At 38.4% G+C, this 23449-nt stretch overlaps 1 protein-coding gene across 9 annotated transcripts in view; it reads right to left on the minus strand.

Moving 5' to 3' along the window:
• Window positions 1-694: 694 nt before the first annotated feature.
• stag3 (STAG3 cohesin complex component) overlaps window positions 695-23449 on the minus strand; it is a 30303-nt gene continuing 7548 nt past the window's right edge. For 8 of the 9 annotated variants that reach the window (XM_076875927.1, XM_076875924.1, XM_076875930.1 and 5 more), the window contains 24 exons: window positions 23148-23345; window positions 22525-22623; window positions 21922-22001; window positions 21310-21417; window positions 20927-21023; window positions 20190-20292; window positions 19934-20037; window positions 19689-19781; window positions 19513-19605; window positions 13566-13778; window positions 12704-12771; window positions 12526-12613; window positions 11971-12051; window positions 8691-8783; window positions 7251-7443; window positions 6738-6871; window positions 6174-6275; window positions 5193-5326; window positions 4768-4890; window positions 4262-4437; window positions 2205-2397; window positions 1814-1915; window positions 1607-1694; window positions 695-1254 (listed from right to left, as the gene is read on the minus strand). In XM_076875927.1, the coding sequence (XP_076732042.1) occupies window positions 1204-1254; window positions 1607-1694; window positions 1814-1915; window positions 2205-2397; window positions 4262-4437; window positions 4768-4890; window positions 5193-5326; window positions 6174-6275; window positions 6738-6871; window positions 7251-7443; window positions 8691-8783; window positions 11971-12051; window positions 12526-12613; window positions 12704-12771; window positions 13566-13778; window positions 19513-19605; window positions 19689-19781; window positions 19934-20037; window positions 20190-20292; window positions 20927-21023; window positions 21310-21417; window positions 21922-22001; window positions 22525-22623; window positions 23148-23345 (2814 nt within the window). In that variant the 3' untranslated portion in view covers window positions 695-1203. The remainder of the gene's footprint in view (window positions 1255-1606; window positions 1695-1813; window positions 1916-2204; window positions 2398-4261; window positions 4438-4767; window positions 4891-5192; window positions 5327-6173; window positions 6276-6737; window positions 6872-7250; window positions 7444-8690; window positions 8784-11970; window positions 12052-12525; window positions 12614-12703; window positions 12772-13565; window positions 13779-19512; window positions 19606-19688; window positions 19782-19933; window positions 20038-20189; window positions 20293-20926; window positions 21024-21309; window positions 21418-21921; window positions 22002-22524; window positions 22624-23147; window positions 23346-23449) is intronic. The other variant, XM_012917730.4, reaches the window with a different exon arrangement.

Raw genomic sequence — 23449 nt, forward strand, 5'->3', positions numbered from 1 at the left:
TTTACAATCATATCGCGATTAGATAAAATATCAGATCTGATGGCGCTGATCTTTCCCCTGAAGTGGTCTGCAAACTGCTCACAGAGTGAGTCTGTGGGGGTTCTTTTGGAGCTTTTAAAATCAGGGTTAAATAAATGATCTATGGTGGAAAAGAGGACCTTGGGATTATTTTTGTTAATACTGATTATTTTGGCGAAGTATGAATTTCTTGACTTCCTTAATGTATTATTGTACATTTTAAGTTGCTCGGAAAATATTTGATGGTTGATATTATTTTTATTTTTCCTCCATCTCCTTTCTGCTGCCCTGCAATTTCTTTTGAGTTTTTTGACTTCTTCGTTTCTCCAGGGTGATGCATGTTTTACGTTAATCTTTTTGGTGGTGAGTGGAGCAACGCAGTCAAGGCTTTTCTTCAGTTTGCTGTTAAAATAACTAAAAATCAAATCGCAGGATGCAGGTAAAATCACAGGGGGGCATTTGACTAAAACCTTGGTAAAATTTGCAGCCACTTCAGAGGTTAGATAGCGCCTCCTCACAGTTCGCACTGAGGTCTTCCGCTGAATAAAATCTTGACTCCTTCCACTTGTTTTTCTAAGCTCCTTCTGCTTCATGGTGTAATTCACTACAAAGCAATATGTGTTACTTTGTGCATGTTGTTACTTTTATTAATCTTTTACAAAGGATACCCTCGGAATTCATTTTGATCTTGTTTATTAGTGATTTTTTTGACCTAGAAATAAAGCAAACAAATCACACATTACAAACAGGAATAACTAGTAGTGCTTCAGTGTATCTAAATAACATTTTGAGTTTGTTCATTTTTAAAACAATACATTGTAATGCCTTACTTTTAGTATTGCTTTGTAAAATCAGGCATCTTTAATATACATTAAGGTGTTCAACAAAAAACAAAAACAAACTGTGATGTCAACAGTGAAGGCTATTTTGAAAAATGTGAAACTCGTAAGAGCTGATGAAAGACAGAGGAACCAAGTCCAACTTTAGTGAAACATTTATTCTGAACATCGTTATTTTCAAAACATTCCTATTAATACATCAGAACAGCTTCTAATTCCAGACTTCCCAATCAACAACAAAATTAAGAGACAAAAACAGGTCTGACAGGTGAACAGAAGAACAGATGACTTAATATTCATCACACTGAAACTGTAGAAGTCCTGAACAGATGATCCCCCGCTAACCTCAGTCAAAGAGCTCGTCAAGGACACTCAGTGAGGTGTGACGTGTGGAAGGCTGCAAGCAAACAAGTTTTAGTTTTCAAGGTATGTTGTACTTAATCTAGATTTAGATTTATGTAACATATTTGTATTCAAAGGGTATAAATATAGCACTAGGAGCAAAGTTCAAAACATCACACATGTGCTTCTTTTCCTCTCATCATAAATAGCTTTGTACATATTTTTTTCTCTGCACAGATCCTACAACTGTGGTCACTGAAGGACCAAAATGAATTTGTGGTGACATGTATATGTTCCTTTTAAAGAATTAATTCATTTGTACCTTAGCTGACCAGGTGCTGTTAAAACAGATTGCACAGTCATGAGAGAAAGTAAATATGATGTATTTGGGGTTTTTTTGTTCTTACCAGTGTGTATCCAGTGTCAGAGTCACTGTGATAATCTTCAATCTCGTCCTCATCTCTTTCTGAGATGTCATCTTCAATCAGGGAAAGCCTGCGAAGCACACACACAGATCCATTCTGTGATTATTTCTGGTTGAAAATAGCTTTTGTAAAATGGAACATATTCACAATTTAATAGTAAGTATTAAACAGTCTAAAAATCAGTCTTACAAGTTGAGGTGGGAGTTCAGGTCTTGCTGCCTTGGAGAGGGGGTGTTCTTGCTGGAGGAAGCCAGCCGTCTTTTATTGAGTTTCACTTTTCGCATTTGTAACCTGGAGAGCAGCAGAAGACAATTTTCCAACTTCACTGTCTACCTGCTGTATTCTGTGTCTATGATTATGCCTTAATACACAGGGGAAATTAAATTTGTTTCATCATAAGCAAAACTCTGCAGGAGCTTTAATCTTCCTTCTTTTACTGATTGCCCTTTTGACCAGTAACACAGCACACAGAAAAGAAAGGTACTGACATGAAATCATCTGACCCATGGCAGTAATTTACAAATGCTCGAATCAGAGGCAGCAGATACTGCAGACATGCTGATCATAAAATTTTACTTACCCTGGGGAGAACTCATCCTCTGACTCCGGCTCAGTTAAGGTGCTGCTGATATCCGACTCCACGGGTCTTGGTTTCCTGGATGCAATCCGCTTGGCGGGTTGCTTCTGGACAGTGGAGGTGAGGGCTGGGGTGTGCAGGCTGCTCTGGATGCTGCTGTTGTCCAACCAGGATCCTCTGGTGGTGGACGCTGAACCTGCAGGAGAGACAAGTCACCACACAAAGATGATGACGCTTTAATTGACAAGGTAAAGTAGCAAATTTGCTTCCTGCAGAATTCAGCAGATTCCCAAACACACATGTACATGTGAAGTAAAAATACCAAAGAATAAATGTTTTTAAGGCTTTCGAAATGTGAAGAATGCTATTAATTTTACATCACTGTATTTTGAACAACTATGACAGTTTTGCACTGTTTCTCTTAATGGTACCGAGTCATTACAGCAATTCCTGGACTGAAATTCAGATCAACTCCATAAGTTACCACCCAACCCAAACCAACAACAGAAAGAAAATAATGGACACATGGATCATGTGCTAAAAAGAAAAAGAATAATATTCTTGTTATTATAACTGATTACGATAAACGATTTCACAATTTGGGTTGAAATAACTGCTTTGTCCTGACATTTGGGTCACTCCTCCTCTGAATGGCCCCAAATATTAATCAATCCATTTTCTTCCACATATCCAGTTACATGGGGCGAACTAGATAGCTGTCCACTAGGGGTGGGTTTTTATAATCGATTTATCGATTAAAATTGATTCTGGCTTGGATAATGTAAAATCGATTCATTAAAATTCTGAATCGATTTTTTGATATAAATTTATTTTGCCCGAAATGCCAGAATCTCAGGTTAAATCTCACAAAATTTCAACAACAGCTAAGACAGTAAATGAGAGCAGGAACACGGATTCTGCACAAAGCCTTAAACACACAGCGCAACCCGCGGATCAGAATCAGTGAGATGTCGCCTTTCTCACAGTCGGGGCTGAAAGCCGACAGCTCGCTGATTCTGATGTTTCGGCGCTTTGTGTTCACGCCCTTTTTGCGCTGATTCTAAAGCTGTTAGTTTGATCTCTCTCCAAACAATATTGACCGAACCAGCAGCAAAAGAAGATCCAAACTACGCTTCACATAGACATCGTCATGAATTCACTCTGACTTTTACTGTTTTGCTTCGACCACGATGCACAGCTCTCTCTCTCTCTTCAAGAACAGTTTCCCGTCTAAAAATCTGTTTTCTGCATTATTCGCTTGCTTGTTACGCACAAGTCTACCGTTGTTTACAGCGCTGTCGGCCGATGTTTGTTTTTTTTTTCGTTTTATATACTTCCGAAAAGAAAACCTAATTTCTGCCGTTCAATACTGAACAAATTTAAACTTTTTTAAATTATGCAAAATGCAAAACGCTCAGCTGTGTCTCTAATAAAACCGCTGTAACTTCAGAGGTAATGTTCATGTGTTGATTAATGGTTTTCTTTCGTTTTTGATGTACTGCAGAATATTTTTATAAAATCCAGGCCAGGAAAATCTCCTTCATGTCGATTCGGGACCTTGTGAATCGGAATTGAATTGATTCTAGAAATCAGTGACGATACCCAGCCCTACTGTCCACCCTGGACAGCTAGCTAGTTCATCTCAGGGCTGCCCCAGAGAGACAAACAGAGGGCATGGGGACAACATGCAAACTCCACACAGAAAGGTGGATTCAAACCTTCTTGCTGCAAGGTGGTAGTGCAAACCAGTGCACCAGTGTCATTTTTTTCCATCAATTTGTACATAGCCTCATTGGCAAATAGTAGCTAATACTGAAAATAACAATGAGACACTTCTTAGGATTAAAGAGCACTTCGTTGGCATATATCATGTCCAACAATCATATACCTCTCCTCATCCTCGCCCTCTGACCATAAGACAGGGGTAAGACTGAATTTTCCATTAAATTAAGTTAAATTAAATTGACTTCCCACTTCTAAGCATTTTTTAAAAAATTAATTATCTCTGCTATGACGTAGAGTATATCCATGCAGAGTGTTTTGTGTATCATGTGCATCACCCTGAGCTGTGGTCCTCCTGCGTTTCACTACAGGCATGTCATGAGAAGGGACTTCGTCATCTCCCTCCTGTTCAGTGGCTTTAGAGGTGGCGCGAGCTTCCAAAGAACGCTGATACAGTTTGACTGGCGGCCAGGAGAGGGCAGCGCTGGGACATGCCGATTTCAGAAACTCAGCTCTGGGAGGAGATGACAGAGAATCAGGATGGGACAAAGACTGAGGAAACCTTTGTTTGCATTTCATTTTCAGTTTCACTGGAATTGAGCAAATAATTGTGAATCTAAGTTAAATGAATAATATGATCAACGCAACGAATATGTAACAAGAATGAAGACACTGTTTTATTTTGTTTTACCTGTAATATAATAATTCATGTGGATTCATGACATCACAAGTATTCTCTCTCAAACTGTTGCTAAGTGAGATTTTTTTTCCTACATATGTATAACATACAGAAATACATGTGCAGTGTTACGAGTGAGCGTGTCTGTGTGTTTTTGCTTCTCACAGCTGGGCGCGGTCCGGCTGCAGTAACTTAAAACTGAACTCGCTGAGGATCTCCAAGAAGGCCACATTTGGATTTGGCTCCTCTCCCTCCTGTGGGTCCCGAAATGCGAAACGTATGCCGTCCCTGATAAAAAAGAAAGACAACACAAACAATCTCTTGACATAAGGAGAAACACAAAATGAACAACCACAGTGTGAAGAATACTGTAATTTCTCTTTACAGTCCTCAAATCTGATGATTTCTTACTAGCTCTGAGTTAATTATTACGGATGATTTCTGCCATAAAGTAGCGTTTTTCTATGTGAAACTGTAGCTGCTTCTAAAAATGCTACCATAGAAGTAACAGAAAAATAAATAAATAGGTAAACTAGGTCATGGTAAGGTTGGCCTGTGTGCATTTGTCAAGAGAAACGTGTGTTACTGACATGTGCAGGGCCACCAGTGGTTTGCGGACACGATGAAGATCAATGCCAAAGCTCATGGCAAGCCTCTTGGCCAAGTCTCTAATCTCAGTGAGATCCTGCCTGCTGTGGTGCTCCGTGAGCATCTCTGAAAACAGCTGAGCACACACAGACATGTTGCATAAAAGGCACGATATATATCTGGATATGCACAAACAAATATTCTGTGTTGGTTAGTTAAGGCTGCAAACTTTTAAGTAATTCAAGTACTGGTTGTAATTATAGAAGAGAACTCCCACATAACCCACGAAAATGAAGAACATGTGTTTTAATTTCAAATTAAGAGACAGTAAATATGTGCAGCTGGTTATTTAAATTGGAAAAACAACTCAGAATGTACTTCAGCTAACACACAAAGTTTATTGTGTATGTGACACTCGTCCTTGCATACAAAAAGGTCACTGATATGGAGCCCTGTATACTTTAGGTAGGTGTTTTATAAAAAAACAACAAAAAAAATTTTTTAATGTGAAAACTGAGGGAAAATCCTCATCAGACTACTGTAATGTGCTTAAGTAACAAATGAAATGATAAACAGTAATACAAACTGTGGGAATTTTTAACCATTAAAACCATTAGGTGATATCTGTTCCTGTCAGCAGTGTACCCACGAATATACAAAACCAGTTAACTGGCTATTTTTATAGTGAAGAAAACTAACTCTGTTATGCTTCGATTGGATAAGTCACAGCAAATCTTAAATATTGTTTGATTTATGACTCCCAAGTTTAAGAGTTTGAAAGCATCTCCCTATCACGTACCTACCGCTGACTGAAACACTAATAACTGTGTTGTTTTTAGAAGACCAGCATGCACTTTTCATCTCACCTCTCTCCTTCTGTGCCCCCGCTGTGAGCCTCCTACACTGTGCCAGGGAGGCGCACTGCACAGTTTGATAACCTCTACACTAAATACAAAAGATTACAGTGACATGCAAGTGCACACCTGCTGCAGACTCAGACAGACAGTCTTGGCGCTCTGCACGGGGTTGATGAGCTTGCTCTTGCTCAGAGTCTCTTTGATGATGTCACCAAAGTCCTTAAAGTACTAGCGGAAAAACAAACAAACAAACCAAAAACCAGAAAAACATCAAATCTATTTAATTAACAGCTCTGATAAATGTCTGAAAAAAATTAATCGGACCCACTCTGTTCTAGTCACCTGTGCCTCTTTTAGCAACCGTACTTTCTGACTCATTCCCAGCACCTCGGTGGTTCTAAAACAGATTTTCTCACCCTCCTCCACGCTCTTACACATCCTCTCCATTATTACTTTTTTATGAATCTGCTTCCCGTCTTTCTATCCCAATTAATTCCCCCAAAGAATGTCGGTCCAACGACTGATCTCCAACTAGATTACTAAAGTCACGACTTAACCTTTTAACACATTTTGCCTACATTCACGCACAACTGTGATACAGAAACAGTAAGAATTGTAATATGTGTAAATATAATGTGTTTGTGGTCATATGTGATAGGCTGGGCTGATAAAACCCAACAATCCCTCCACCTTGTTGTAGTGCTTGAAGACATCTGTGGCAGCAGTTAGGTCCAGCACCCCGTAGATGACCAGCTTACAGTAGCCAGCAAGTTGGTTGCGCTTCTTCTGAAGAAGACGTATCTTCATCTCCTCCTCATCCTCAGCTAAAGAGGAGAGCCAGGTTGGCAGAAATGAGGAGTTAACAGTTTAGAAATGCAGAGATAGAGGGAAAGCATGCTGTGGGGTCTATAAGAGCATGAATGAAAGGGATATTTGGCAGAACATTATAAAATATGGAACAGAAAGTGGATACAGAAGAAGACTTAAAACAAGACATCAAAAACTGTACCCACAGGCAGTGATACAACTAAGCAGTTTCCAAAATATGGTGCAAGCTAATAAAAACTACATCCCTTTCATTATTCAGTTCATTCTGACATCTGCTAACAGTGCTGTCGCTTTGTCAACACTGGCTGACAAAGCGACAAATTGCTTCTGGAAAGTATCACAGTTCATGCAAACATTTATTGAGAGTAGGCGTACATTTTTCAGTTGGTGTCAAGATGCCATGGAGCTCGACGTCTTCGGTGTCAGTGAAGATGTAGTCCAGAAGGAAAGCGGCCAACTCAGACCGCAGAGAATCAGATGGCAGGTGGGCCAGTGCCTGGAGGGCAGGCTTGGAGCGGACTGAACCCACACTGTACAGCAACAGCAAGTCACATAACAGCTCAAATGCCTGTAAGGACAGAATTTATGTTATCCAAATATCAAGACCCAGCTCTATATGACTCCGAAATTAAACTGATGAGTAACTATTTAGTTTGTAAAGAAAATTATAGACTATAAATCTGATTATGTTTGTTTATATGATGACAACAAAAAGAATAACATGATAAATTAACATATATATCTGTGTTTTAATACAAAAACGTAACAAAAATGTGCCAAGCACGACTAATTTTGTAAATGGTGATCCAAACTAGAGTCAAAAGGTGGCACTTTTGGGTGGCACTCTTGTTCCTTAGTCTCATCAACCGTCACAGATCGTCTCTGGTTTGAAAACATCAAAGGCATCATCACAGGACTTTACTAGCCTGAGTGTGATGCAATGGTGGCTGCATCCATCATTACACACAGCCCCAACATGTTTGAGTAAAACTTATTTAGTGTGTTTTGTACTCTTCACTAAAGTTTGATTGTTTTTAAAAGCCCAAATTTATTATACATCACAGTCTAACTGGTCTAAGGTTTTTGTTTTTGTTTTTAAATATAAGACACCATTGCAATCATCTGCTAAAATGAGGTTTAAGTAAATAAATGAATTTTATCAGCTCATGGGTTGTGAAAAAAAATCACTGCAAACAAAGCCTCACAAATCTTTTTAATCCTTTCACCTCCATACCACCAGGGCAGGTGTTTTTCCTGACAATTTCACACAGGCCAATATATTGTGCATCACTGTATACCGTGTTCTCCATGGTTTGTTTACAGACACTGGACATCTCACTGAGACTTTGGTATAAGTAGGGTGGTGTAAATATTCAAAGATTAAAATCAATTACAATGATTAAGGAACCACAATAATCAAGATAAAAAAATTACCGTCCATCTCTTTGGAAACAGTTTGGCTTCAAGGAGTCCAGCAGCAGCAGCAAACGAAAAGGTTTAATAGCACTCACGATCGTACTGTTTTGAAGAATTGTAATCTGAGTAATTACCAAAAAATTATTGTGATTTTTTGCCATAACTGATCAGTCGCAGTAATTTTCAAACACTTTCATTTCAAGTTATGTTTTGTCATGTCCCACAGGGTGATCTAGGTCTGTTGTTTTGGACCGATATCCTAAGATGGACTTTTGTCTCAGATAGCCAAGTGTAAAGTTGCCTTTAGTTAAAAAATGATATGGCTTCACTAGTACTTCACATATGGGATTGGTGCGCACTGTAAAAAGAAGAAGAAGAAAGACAAAAAAGAGCTCTTACTTGATCTCTGATATCTATCTGATTCAAAGACAAACAATCCTGACAGACTCTGCAGAACGACCGCACCTCCTTCTTCAGGCGCTTCAGTTCTGCCTGGAGTGAGAGAGGCACACAATAACAGAGGAAGACAGATTAAATATTTTCTTATCTTCTTACTAAAGCGTGTGTGTGTGTGTGTATGTTGGCAGGGTTGGGGCAGTTGGTTTTCTAACCTAGAAATTCAGCTCCTTCTACACACCAACAACAGAAATCCTAATTAAACCACTTCAAGTGATAAGATTATTTTGGCTGCTCCCTTATTCACACAGCGTTGCCACAGCAGGTAGCTCGGGTAGCCCCTTTCTGCTATAGCTCACAAGTAGAGCTGGGCGATATGAGATTTTTTCATATCACGATATGTTTTTTTCATTTCAGGCGATAACGATATCTATCACGATATAAGCCAAATAACTATATTTGTAAGATTTAAATGTGCCGTTGCTCACAAGTAAAATGTGAAATAATCAGCAGCTTGTTTTTATTTAAATATTTATTTCCCATAATAAGTTCAACAGGGTAGATGTACTTAAGGAACATGAGACTTTTTCAGATAAATAAAGGCAAATATTGCAAACTACACAAAAGGCAGCCGCTAAAGCGTTTAAGTTTCAAAATAGAACAAACGAAACAGACTAAATTGTCAATTCCACTTAGAAACAAAATATTAATTCTAAAAATAAATCTTAGTTTGTTTTACAGAAGAACAGACAAAACTGACTAACTTTTGTCAATATCAAATAAACTGAGAACTAAAAGGAAATTCTCAATCTCTCCTTGTTGTATAGCTGAGCTTTTCAAACAGTTTTAACAGTTACTTTAGTCTGACAAAAGCCGAATGACGAATTAGCGCTTCCAGTCAGAGACTGAGGCTACGTCCACACGTACACGGGTATTTTTGAAAACGGAGATTTTCCGTTTTCGTTTTAAAAAAATAATCCCGTCCACACATAAAGGCAGAAATGAAGGAAAACGCTGCTATGAACATGCCAAAGCAGCAGGTGGCGCTAGATTCCTAACCGTGCAGAAATGTTGGCCAATCAGAAGTCTAGAATATATATATATATATATATATATATATATATATATATATATATATATATATATATATATTAAATATATATAAAATTGTAGGTTGTGTATCCTTCAGGTGTTAATGGGGTTATTGAAAATGTGTATATGTGCGTATGTGTGTATATACGTAGGTATGGATAGATAGAAACATATATGTGTATATATTAAAAAAAAAAAAAAAAAAAAATTACACATAACATATAATGTAATTACAAGGAGGTATTTCTGTAGTCTATTGATACTAGATAGTGGAAAAGGGGTGGGATTAAATAAGCTTATGCTTCTTCCTGCTCCTTTTTGAACATGGACGTTATTTGGAGTTGTGGTTGCTCGTTTTCCTTTTGTTTGCTTTGTTCATTTGTCTCTTTTAATTCTATTTTTTTTTAATACTTTTTCAACATGTTCAAAATAAAGATTCAATCAATCAATCAATCAATAGAAGCCTCGGTGGGAAAAAGTAAACAAAGCTGGGGCATAGAAGCAGAACCGAGTCGTATGTGTGGAGGGACAGTAACTGTGTGTATATGTAAGCATTTAAACACTGCAGAGAGTAGAATTAACAGTAACAGTATTGTAGAAATTCATTTCCCCGAAACAATAACGTGGCGCACAGTGTGACGCATGCACCAGTTTATTGTATTTCCAGACTTGCTTTCGGCACAATTTACAGTGCACGCTACTCTGTTTTTGTCAGACTTGAAATAGCCGAAATACCTTCACACTACGGAACTTCTATGGCTCTTCCGTTCGACAATCTCTCCGGCGTTGGAACCATCATCTGTTTTCTCTTTGGTCACGCTCGGTTGATTTTTCTAGTCGGCGCACTCATTTCCTCCATTACGCGCTGGCTGCTTCCCAAACAAACACACGTGCGGCTTGGCACTTGTGCTGTACGTAACAAGTCACGCGACGTGACGCTGCGGCTGTGATTGGTTCGGCTCTGCGCTACTTAATTTGGATTGGCTGACCTTTTTTTTTTTTTTTTTTTTTTTTTTTTAAGAGGACAAGAGCGGCGAGGTCTATCGCGATAGCTTAATTTCTCTATCGAGTTATATCGCGATACATATCGTTATCGTTCTATCGCCCAGCTCTACTCACAAGAGATTCGTGTCTCCTTCCAGACTTGGCCCAGGAAACTTTTGCTTTTGGCAAGCATGGAACCACCTGTTAGAAGTAGCATCTGTACATTTTGAATTGTTGGTGACACAATCTTCAAGATACATCTTCAGAGTTTTAAAGGTAGAATCTGACACTCCCAGTCTCCTGTCTTTGTTAACTATGTCAAAGCAGTCTGTGACACACACACACACACACACACACACACACACACACACACACACACACACACACACACACAAATCCCCGTTTATCTTTATCTAGGCCTTGTTACAGCCCCTCAGTTAATCAACAAGCCATTTCATCTCCTCTCCCGTTATGATCCTTTTGGCTGAACTCATTATTTGAAACTTTGTTTAGAATGAGCATCCACCACTGTAACAGTAATAATGTGATACCAATGGGAAAACACAATTTAAGTGCACACAGGAAGAGAAAAAGCTGTGTGAGTCATCAATCAAAACATGAACAGACAAGGAATGAAAATGACTGATCAAGAGGAATGGATCTGGATGTGTTCTCTCTGGAACAGTGTTGAGAAAAACACACAAATGGCTGCATGAGTAATAATGACATGCTCAGTGTGTGTAAAAAATGAGTGAGAGAAAAACAGCAGAAAAAGTGAAAACGAGCTCAGAAAGACAGAATAGAAACTAAAGAGAAGCAAGAATGAGACAGGAAACACGTGAAGACAATCAATAAGAAAAAGTGTGAAGTGGTGGGAAATAAATATCCGAGTGTCGCTGTGGGCTCAGATGCACTCTAACAGACTGTTGCGTTAATTGCCTGCTGTCTGCGCAGCTGGTGAATTGTTCGACAACACAGACAAGAAAAGCTTAACAATCACACAAGAAGGCCACCAGCACGGTCGCCTAGGGCTGCCTGTGATGTGATAGCCATTATGAAAGTATTAATCATGCAGCTTAGCTTATTTCATGCAGGTAGACTGACACTACCGGGACCCATAACCGAAAGTTTATCTGAGAATAAAGATTCAGATCATTTGAAACCTTGTTGGAGGACAAACAGCGGTTTTATAACATGAGACCAGCACCTCAGTTGGCTTGGAGTTCACCACATTCACTTTGGCCCACATCAGGTGAAAAGCTGCACACTTCATAGCTGGCTCTATCAGCTGAAATGACACAAAAGAGAGTTAAAATTGACCTTCAATTAGAATAAAATGTTTTCCTTAAACTACTCCTGTACAAAAACCTAAAAACATGACATGAGAATTAAGGGATCACATTTTTAGCCTTGCAATTCATATGACATTCATGTTTTGTTAACTAGAAATTCATTACATTCCCCATTTTACTTATTCCATCCATCCATCCATTCGCTTCCGCTTATCCTTTTATCCTACGGTGGGAGGAAGCCGGAGTACCCGGAGAGAACCCACGCAAACACGGGGAGAACATGCAAACTCCACACAGAAAGACCCCGGCCTGATGGTGGAATTGAACTCAGGACCTTCTTGCTGTGAGGCAACAGTGCTAACCACTGTGCCACCGTGCTGCCCATTTTACTTATTATTTTCATAAAATGGCACTGCAATAGTCATGACATTCACAATCCTCCCCCTCAAATATGAAACATTGGCAGAAACCTCCTTATCAAGCTCTCTGGATTCCATCCGGCTCTTCAGCAGCTCAAGACAGGAATCAAACAGCTTCCAGGCAGTCGGGTCCTTAGCACTGGAGATAATGCACACACACGCAATACAGTTGCATACTTCTGTGTAAGAATTATTTAATACTATTGTCGCATGCATTATAACAGCATACCTGCTAAGGGCAGCAATCCTTTTTAAGGCAGTGGCTCCACTGTATGTGTCATCATCATCTGCAATACCCTAGGTCACAAACACAAAATGATACAGATAATAGTTCCACATCGATATTATTTCAGTTTTTGTTTCCAGTTTTCATCATACATTATTAGTATCTCAGTAAAACTAAATAAAACTCATGCAATACTACACCAATCCAACAAAAAAACCCCAAACTAAATTCTTGTAAAGTTTCTGATCTATTTTCTTTCATAAATACAAATGATATTAAACATGTTTCATATGAGTCATACTGACATAATTCCTCTAAAACAGCACAGCTTTCAGACTGCTTTAAATGCCACCCCCCACCCGCATGCTTTGCAAGCCTTCTGTTTACAAAGGGCAGCCAATCATAACAAAGCCAGCTTAAAGGGAAGAGAGACAAATTAGCTATATTGGCTTGACAGAGGATGAACTGAGGGGCAGCAACGAGGCCCAATACAACCTTTTAATTAAGATTATTTTACAGTGAATCAAGCAAAGCTACTCTAGTCCAAGACATGAAAATATGGACATAAAATAAGCATAGTACATCCCCTTTCTTGAGGAATCTGTCCTTGTAAGATAATACATACTTACATACATTATTATATGTATTTTCTGTATGTATGTCTTATATACATAACTAAATTTGTATTTATTTAGCACCTTTCAAAACCAGGATAACAAAGTGTTTCACAACAAAAAAAACCCAAAACAGAGGATTAAAAACAAGAAAACATAATGTATTACATTTCAACAAAACTTGCATTTAAGTATACAGTATGCACATGCACAATATAAAATGTATCTGCTGGTATGCAAGCATCACTGACACACTCTCCAACCTGGAGCAGGTCATTTACGTAGGTGCTGAAACATTCGGTAAGGACATCAAACAGCTGGCTGAATGCCATTTGTGCGCGGGAGGAGAAGGTGTAGCAGTCGGAGCTGAGAGCGCTGACCAGGTGGGCGCAAGCCTCCAGTACGGCGACCTCTGTGTGCTTCTCCACAATGCCACATACCTGGGACAGCAGCAGGTCCAAATGCTGAACAGAAGAAGTAGAATATGAATGTAACGCTTAGGATAGTAATTATTTAAAGGTAAATCGCTTGCCCTCCCACTCAAAGACACTGAACTGAACCACTGGTTCAGCATCTGGCTGAGGAAATCTCTAACTGCAGGCAAGCTTAAAACTCACAGCTGGCATGACCTGAAAGTCAGCCACTGTTTAACTGTGGACCTGACAGGCTTCAGTTCATTTTCCTCTAATATTGGAATATTATATTTGCACTAGAAAAATTTGCATTTCCTGCGAAAATGCTGTGTGGATGCCTTAACGCTGAAGATGTCTGCTGAAAAAAGCTGAAAAAGTTGAAGAAAAAAAAAAAAAAAAAAAACATTGCCCTGAGCAGGATTCGAACCTGGCCCTTCTGGTCTAAAGGCGGCAATTCACCTCACTGCACCAAACTCATTCACACAAAGAAGAGGTGGAGAGAGTGACAATTGTGGTGAAATTAGCAGAAGCTGCTTAGAATTGTGCTGATAAGAGGTGAAAAAGCTAAACATTTGGCAGAAAAGAGGTGAATCAGAAGAATTTCTGCTGAAAAGAGGCAAAGAAGCAAAAAGATGAGCTGAAAAGAGGTGTAGAAGCAGAAGTACTTGCTGAAGATGGCTGTATGTGTAATGACACACTGGAGAGCAGTGACACACAAGAAAGCAGAGCGCATGCAAGCAGGGAACATGTGTAGCAACTGTCACAGGTAGGATTCAAACCTCTGCCACCGGGTCTCACGGCAGATGTCCTACCCTCTGAGCCAAATGAGTTCTGGTCACAAGCAAAGATATGATGAGAGGGACAATGTGCACTGTGGAGCAGAAGCTCAAATTAGCAGAAAAGGGGTGAAGAGGAAGAACTTTGTTGTGAAATGAGGTAAAGAAACTGAAATTTGTGCTTAAAACAAGTGAAAAAGCTGAACTCTGAAATCCTGCTAAAACAGCAGAAGAGGCTGACATTTTTCAGCTACTCATTGAGCCAAACTGGTTCTCACGTAACTGAAAAAAGGTGGAAAAGCTTACAATTCTAATGAAAACAGCAGAAGAGGCTGAGATTTGTGCTGATAAGAGGTGAAAATGCTGAACCAATCAGAGGTACTGCTTCTGTCTGCTTCATCAGGCTGTGTACTTGTATGTATTTCTGCCATAGACTGTTAACAAGAATGTGAGGTCCATATTAGAAAAGCTGCTAAAATCATAAAACTTTGCAGAATTGTAATAAATTATCAATATGAATTACCGGTCTGTGATAGTGTATAAATTTGTACTCAAAAACTAGGTGGGATAGAAGCATAATTCTTGCACTGGGTGAATCAGCGGACTTTGGTGTACTTTGACTACGATTTACATAGCTCTTTGTATCTCCGTCGCGGAGACATGACGAGAGAAGAAATGGCTTAATTTTCGGAGTTTGAAAAATGAGAGGAGGACAGATTTCCACCCCTCAAACATGTTTTTGCAGAAACACTGTAATTTCGCTTAAATAGTATGAAATAGCAGTAATACTATGATTTGGCAGAAATACTACTTTTTAGCACAAATACTATTGTACAGAATGGTGTACGTCAGTTTAATGCTGGGTGGTGCTGCAATAGTAACTATCCTCGGTCAGAAGGAGAGGCTGACATCCAGGGATTAGATTACCACAGGTGGAGTTTATTGGCGGTCAGATGGATGGTACAGGGAGGCATGGCATACAGTAGGAGGATGTGGAGAGGTGATATGGTGTGGTTTCTATGAAGAAAACTGGCAACAAATTCCTCCACTACAAATCAGTCTGATACCACTTCTTACAGGGTTCACGTTTACTAAAGCACTACCCAAAAGGCGCCACAAGAGGGCACTCCAACACAAGAGATGACCTATTTACACTGTAAACACCCCCTACTTAGCCACTACATACTACAGTGATATTACAGTATACAAATTCACACAAATACTATGATTTGGCAGAAATACTATGACTTAGTAGTAATACTATAACATAACAGTTCAATGTTCTTGCACAAATACCACAATATGGCAGAAATACTATGTTTTAGCATAAATACTGTGATTTGGTATAAATACTACGATTTGGCACACATACTATATTCCGCAGATACACTATAACATAACAGATATTCTACGACTTAGTAGTAATACTATAACATAACAGAATTATTAATTGGGCACAAATACCACAATTTGGCAAAAATACTATGATTGGGTACAAATACTATGATTTGGCAATAATACTGCATTTTAACACAACTACTGAAATTTGATTGAAATACTATGATTTTGAAGAAATACTATTACTCCATACAAATACGATGCTTTGGGACAAATACTATGTTTGGGTTCCAATACTATGATGTGCAACAAATACTATGATTTGGCACAAGTACTATGATTTAGTACAAATACTATGATTTGGCAGAAATACTATGCCTTAGTAGTAATACTATAACATAAGAGATATACTATGGTTTTGCAGACAAACCAAGTTTTCTGCACAAATACCATGATTTGGAACAAATGCTATGATTTAGCAGAAATACTAAGATTGGGTACAAATACTATGATTTGGCAATAATACTGCGTTTTAACAACAACTACTGAGATTTGATTGAAATACTATGACTCCATACAAATACGATGCTTTGGCACAAATACTATGATTTGGCAGAAATACTATGACTTAGTAGTAATACTATAACATAACAGATTTCCTAAAAAAAACTATGAAATTGCAGTAATTCTATGACTTGGCAGAGATACTACGTTTTAGTACAAATACTATAACAACGCAGAAATACTATGACTTAGTAGTAATACTATAACATAACAGTTCAATGTTCTTGCACAAATGCCACAATATGGCAGAAATACTATGTTTTAGCACAAATACTGTGATTTGGTATAAATACTACGATTTGGCACAAATACTATATTCCGCAGATACACTATAACATAACAGATATTCTACAACTTAGTAGTACTACTATAACATAACAGAATTATTAATTGGGCACAAATACCACAATTTGGCAAAAATACTATGATTTGGCACAAATACAATGACATGGCAAAAATACTATGATTGGGTACAAATACTATGATTTGGCAATAATACTGCATTTTAACACAACTACTGAGATTTGATTGAAATACTATGATTTTGAAGAAATACTGTTACTCCATACAAATACGATGCTTTGGGACAAATACTATGTTTTGGTTCCAATACTATGATGTGCAACAAATACTATGATTTGGCACAAGTACTATGATTTAGTACAAATACTATGATTTGGCAGAAATACTATGCCTTAGTAGTAATACTATAACATAAGGGATATACTATGGTTTTGCAGACATACTATGTTTTTGCACAAATACCATGATTTGGCACAAATGCTATGATTTAGCAGAAATACTATGAATGGGTACAAATACTATGATTTTGCAATAATACTGCGTTTTAACAACAACTACTGAGATTTGATTGAAATACTATGATTTAGAAGAAATACTATGACTCCATACAAATACGATGCTTTGGCACAAATACTATGATTTGGCACAAGTACTATCATTTAGTACAAATAATGTGATTGGGCAGAAGTACTATGTTTCAGTACAAATACTATGATTTGGCAGGAATACTCTGATTTAGCAGAAATACTATGTTTTAACATAAATACTATCTTTTGGCAGAAATTCCTGCTAAAAAGGACTATTTCTGCTTTTTAGCAGAAATACTGTAATTTGGCATAAATACTATAATTTGGTATAAATACTGTGATTTGGCACATATAATATATTGAGCACATATACTATAACATAACAGAAATATTATGATTTGGCCCCAAAACCATGATTTTGCACAAATACCATGATTTGGCAAATATACTATGATTTTTCAAAAAATACTATGATTTAGCAGAAGTACTAAGATGTAGTAGAAGTACTTTGCTTTAGCAGAAATACTATGATTGAGGAGTAATACCTAAACATAGGAGAAATATTGATACACAGACACACATACACAGACAGTAAAGGGAACAGGAGCTGTTGAGAGTCTGGGCTTGGTATATGTAGGTCAGTTAAATTAGCTGCACCTGCTGTAGTCAGCCCTTACACACGCAGACACAGAGAGAGGTGTGAGTTTTCTTCAGTGTATTTCTGACATTCAGGATTCCCCTCGAACAAATGGCCATAATTTCCTAACCGTAGAGGCTAGAACGGTCATTCAGACATTGTTTTGTTCAGAAGAGATGGGGGAATCTTCAGGTCTTCATAATTCAGAGATAAAATATAAATTATTAAAGATATATGACTTGTAATACACTGTAACTGAGTAGAGGCGAAGCAAAAACTGCCTTGACTTGCTCTCAAACAACCTTTGGTAACTCTAAATCTATATGGAGCATCAAAATCATTCTTTCACCGTAAGAAACAGCAGGCTTTGGTGAACAGTCATGGAAATTTTCAGGGCTCTGTGGAAATCCATCAAAAAGATATGATGAGAGAAAAAAGTGACTCATTTCCAGAATTTGAAATCTGATGAAATCTGAGCGAGGGACAAATTTCCTACCCTCAAACAAGTCTAACTCATCTCAGAACGGTAATAGGTGAGAAAATAATTCTTGAATTGTGAGCATCAGGAGTGTCTGAAGATATACCGGGACAAGCCTCATGTCTTAACTTCGCTTCGTTAAGGAGATATGACAATTTGAAAATGCCTCTCATTAGAGAAATCCAGCGGTGATTTTGAACAAACTCTCCATTGAGTTTATATGGAGAGTTTTCTGACTTTGTGTTACTCTGAGGAGATTTGCAAAATAACTATGAGTCCCACAACAATGATAGGGACATTTTCTGAAAGCCAGCAAAAATACCTACGTTTTGGTGTATAATCTGTGGGGCTTGAGTGGAAATTGAGTGAGTAGCAAGAAGTTGTTTGGACATGAAGAGAAAATTCAAACAGTTTCACTGTCCCCTCTGAGTTAATTGCATAGCAACCATAGCAACGCATGTATTTTCTGAAAAATCACAATTTTGCAACTGAAGACTTAAAGAGAGATAAGATGAAAACAGTAGAAGATCTGAAAAAGCTGAATCATACAGGAATAGCCCAATCATTTGAGAACGTTTTAAAGTTTGAATGGAGTTTCTAGGTGAAAGTATGAGGCAGTAGTTAAGTTTCAAAGACAAGAAAGTTTTAGCAGAATTGTGGAAGTTTCCCATTCATTTCAATGGGACAAATTAAAGGAAAAAAGTGTAATATTTTAAAAAGTATAATAGTAATAAACACCAAAAGTCATAGCCGGCATAAGCAGAAAGAGCAGAACAGTTTAGAGTTTGAACGGTGAAAATAGCACAAAAATTGTGGAAGTAGATCCACGGCGAAAAGTGTACGGAAACACCCGGAATAATAAAGAATAAAGAGAAACAGGAACTCAATAGTGTGGATGCCTATTAAGGCATCCACACAATTAATATTAAGATGCTAAATCATAAAATAATAGCTCCAAAATAAAAGAAATAAAATTGTCTTTGAGCATTGGTAGCCTCTTTTTCTCTTTAAGCCATTAAGCTTAATTATTACCATATAATTCACATTGAGCGTGAACTAACTTGGATACTGAATAAGAGAAAAAAAATATAGAAGCACAAATACTTTCTAAATATATTTCATTACATATTGACGACAATAAACACATTTCTGGTCCTCCTACCTTTTCCAGCCACTGAGCACTGCTGTACATCTCCAGGTCAAAGTACAGGGGAGCTTTGAGGAGCAGTTTCACGTTCTTTGCATCCGCTGAGTACTGCAGGTCAGTATAAACATAAACTCTTCTTTTAAAATTTAAAGCAACAATAAAAAAAGCTGAATATTTGTATTTAAATGAACCTTGGCAAGCAGCTGTGGCAGTAAAGGGATGAAGTGTGTTGTGATGCGTCTCTTGTCTTGTTCCTGGATTTTCTTATCCTTCATACTGAGGTTCTAATCCCACATGACCATTCAGCAATCAATCACAGGCAAGTTTAGTGGAGAAAATGTGCAAAATGTGTCATAAAATATTTCATTTACAGCCTCCACTGTTCCATCAAACACAAGCCACACAGCATTATTCTTGCATTTGAATGTGTCACCACCTTTTTGCCCTGAGTTCTCCCAACAGGTGGGGTTGCCTGTGCTGCCTGTCTGATCGCACACATCATCAGCTCTATGAGCACACCCTCCTCCTCATACATCAGTTCTGACAACACAAAAACAGACAGTTGAAGAAACAGAGTAGCAACAAAAAGGAGCAGCTATCACTAACTTGCCATTTTTATTGGTGCTGGGGAAAATGGCTACGTGCTTAGGCTCATACTCTTGTAATGTTTACAGTTTTATCTTGTTCCTCACCATCATCTTGTAGCAGGAAAGTGGTCATTGTCTCCCAGTCTCTCAGCTCAGATCCTGCCACATGCCAAAGGCTGTCCACCAGATATGCCCCATGCTCATGGAACTGTTAGGAGAATGGATTTTTTAGCATGTGTCTCCACATCAAAGGAGCCAAGTGAGGTGGTCTGGATATCTGATAAGGATGCCTCCTGGGTGCCAATTTGGCAAAGGTGTTTTTGACATTATACTGGGAGGAAGCCCCATACAAGACCCAGGGCAAGCTGGAGCAATTACATCTCTTGGCTGTCTCAGTGCCTCAGTGTCACCCCAGAGGAGCTGGAGGAGGTGGCTGTGGACAGCAAGCTCTGGGCGTCTCCCCGAGACTGCTGCCCCCAGACTAGCAGCAGAATATGGTTGGATTAATTTTTTCATAAGAAAATTTTACAGTGTGTTAATAAGTATTATATAGTCTCTATATTTGAAATTAAGTCAGAGTTAAAGCATGTCCTCCTGCGTCTGCGCTGGTCAAGACTAGTTTCCCTGATGTTACACAGATGTTCATCATAGATTGACACCATTTGTCAATCTATGATGAACTCTTGCCAGAAAGCTGATGCGTTCACAGAAAGGTTAACAGGTTTGACCAACTTGAGTAACATCTTCTTGGCTCCGCTCTGCATTTTTGTACTTTCATATCGCCTTAAATTCCAAACAGAGGAGAATGAAAGAGAGGGGGCATAGAGAGAAAGAAATACTACCTCACTCTGGATGAACAAGGAGATGAGGATTTGAAAAAAGGCTGCATTGTTGGCTTTGTCATTCTCCTGGCTGTGACTGGTAATCACACTTTTCAGCCTAACATAAACACATAAAATAAAAAACAAGAACATTTTACATAATATTAACTAAAAATACAAAAATTCAAAAAAATAAAATACAAAAAAATAGAAAAATAAAAATTCTATACAAACTACATGTTTGCATAGAATTTCCACTTTATTTTTGAGGGTCAGTAATGAATTAGTAAATCCAACAAAAATTTGAACATTTTTGTAAAAGAAATATGCAATAAATAAATAAATAAACAGCAACATTTACACTTCTGTAACCACTTCTGCGACCAAGTGTGGTTAAAGCGTACTTGCTGTATAGGAAGCCACCAGCTGCAGATGCCAGACCTCGGTGTGAAGCGTAAACCAGTGGATAAATGTGGCCACACTCCTCTTCGTCCAGTCCTTCATCTGTTCTCCTGCAAGTACACACATAAAAATGTACTGATCAACTGAGGTACATACACTAGATAAAGAAGATGACAAACATTTCAAAAACCAGCAGTTTCAGTTCATTTTTGTTCATCTTTTTGATTTCCCCTAAAAACATCTAATTTCACTGCAGTCAGAGGTGTGAGATGTTGGCAAGCATTAGATCACGACTGATGCTATGAATCATCAGCAATCATGACCAAGCAGAGTGCAGGAGTTATGTGGAACCATCACATATGTTGGTTGAGTAAGCATCTTTATATTTAAAATAAGAAACTGGGTGTTAAAGTTTCTTATTCTGACTTCTAAACGAATGCTAAATGTGTGAAAACAAGACTGAATCACAGAATTGGATATGACTTTTCTGTGATGCAACTCAAAAGTATACACTTCCGGCATTAAAATGTGCTATATTTGGTATACTTTGAGCTCCAACTTTTCCTCAGATAATGAGAACAAAGCATGGGGACGAGAGAGAAAAAGCCCTTTACTGTTGGATCAGCAGCAGCAGATTGACCACTTCCACTGCCACGTCTGGGTCCTTGTCCATCACCATGCTGAGAATTCTCTCCTAAACACACACAGACATTTAGATATGCAGTGGCACATAAACAGAATACTGTTCAATCATGCCAACAGACATTCAGTAGCTATGCATAATGCACCCACATCAACAGACATACATTCACACACACGAGCCCCATCATTAGGCACTAAGCCATGGCATAAATACCATTTATCTGCTGCAGCACATGTGGCTTAGGAGGGTTTTTATATGTTTGAAAAGAGCTTATTAACCATCAGTAATTGGCAGCAATTAATGCACCCAGACATATGCCCAGACAAAGGATAAAACCATAACAACAAACAGGAATGGTGGAAAAAAAAACCTCAAAAGGGAAGAAAATACAGGGAGGAGGCACAAAATACTGGGAGGGAAGACATAGGCAGACAACAAAATAGAAACAATAGAAAAAGCTGAAACAATAGATTAAAAGCAGATGCTGAGACAGGCAGACAGTCAAGAGGGAGAAAGAAAAGAGGGAGACAAGAAGAATTAAATGGGCCGAGTCCAATCCAGAGGGATGCCTCACTTTAAATCTGCTGGTGAAAAGCTCCAGGCGCCCAATGAATTCCTTCTCCTGGTACAGACCCTGCAGGGCACGCACACACTGCAGACGCACCGGACTTTGCTGAGGGCGAGGAAAAAACAGAGTATGGTAACACTCTTTCTATAACCTGAATACAGACTTGTGCTCAAGCCTGTACATAGTGGAATTTCTCTTTGTGAAAATGTGAGTCTTCCTTTGTCTGTACATATTCTGCCATAGTGTCGTCTGTAGGAAGTCTACAAGAGCATGAATACCAAAATTGAAGGTTCTCATTGAGGGAAAAAGGAATTTCACATAAAATTACTTCCATCTCTACTGTTGGTTGCACTCAGTGACAAATGATGCTGTTTAATGTGAATAAAGGGATGACATTACAGGAAGTTGTCAGGGTTTTTAATATTCCACCCTTCACCAGAGAAAAAAAACAATCTACTTTTTAGGCGGAAATTAAGCTTAAAATACATATTTGTTTATAGAATGGTCAAAAAGGACAAGACAACACCGAGACTTTGCTATAACTATTTGCAGACAAACAGTGCTTACATGCAGTCACCCTTCCAAAAGTCAGTGGACATACACTTTTTGTCCTCTCTATGTGTGTGTACCTTGTCATGCATGGTCCATCCCAGATATTTAAGACATCCGTCATTAAGGAAGTCCTCAGGGTCCATTTTCAACCAAAGGCCCAACTCTTCAATACACACTCCCCGGATCTCAGGCAATTGGTCCCGATAACGATGCACAAACACACCACGGAAAGTGGCATTCATCATGGAGGACAGCTCCTCTCTGTTTTCTCGCAACTACAACACACAAATATCAAATAGAGCCACTCAGACACACACATACTGTACAGAAAGACTAAATAAATGAGTCCACCAGGACTCCAACACTGTCGGTATATTGA

Source organism: Maylandia zebra, linkage group LG2, assembly GCF_041146795.1.
Source record: "Maylandia zebra isolate NMK-2024a linkage group LG2, Mzebra_GT3a, whole genome shotgun sequence".
Lineage (NCBI taxonomy): Eukaryota > Metazoa > Chordata > Actinopteri > Cichliformes > Cichlidae > Maylandia > Maylandia zebra.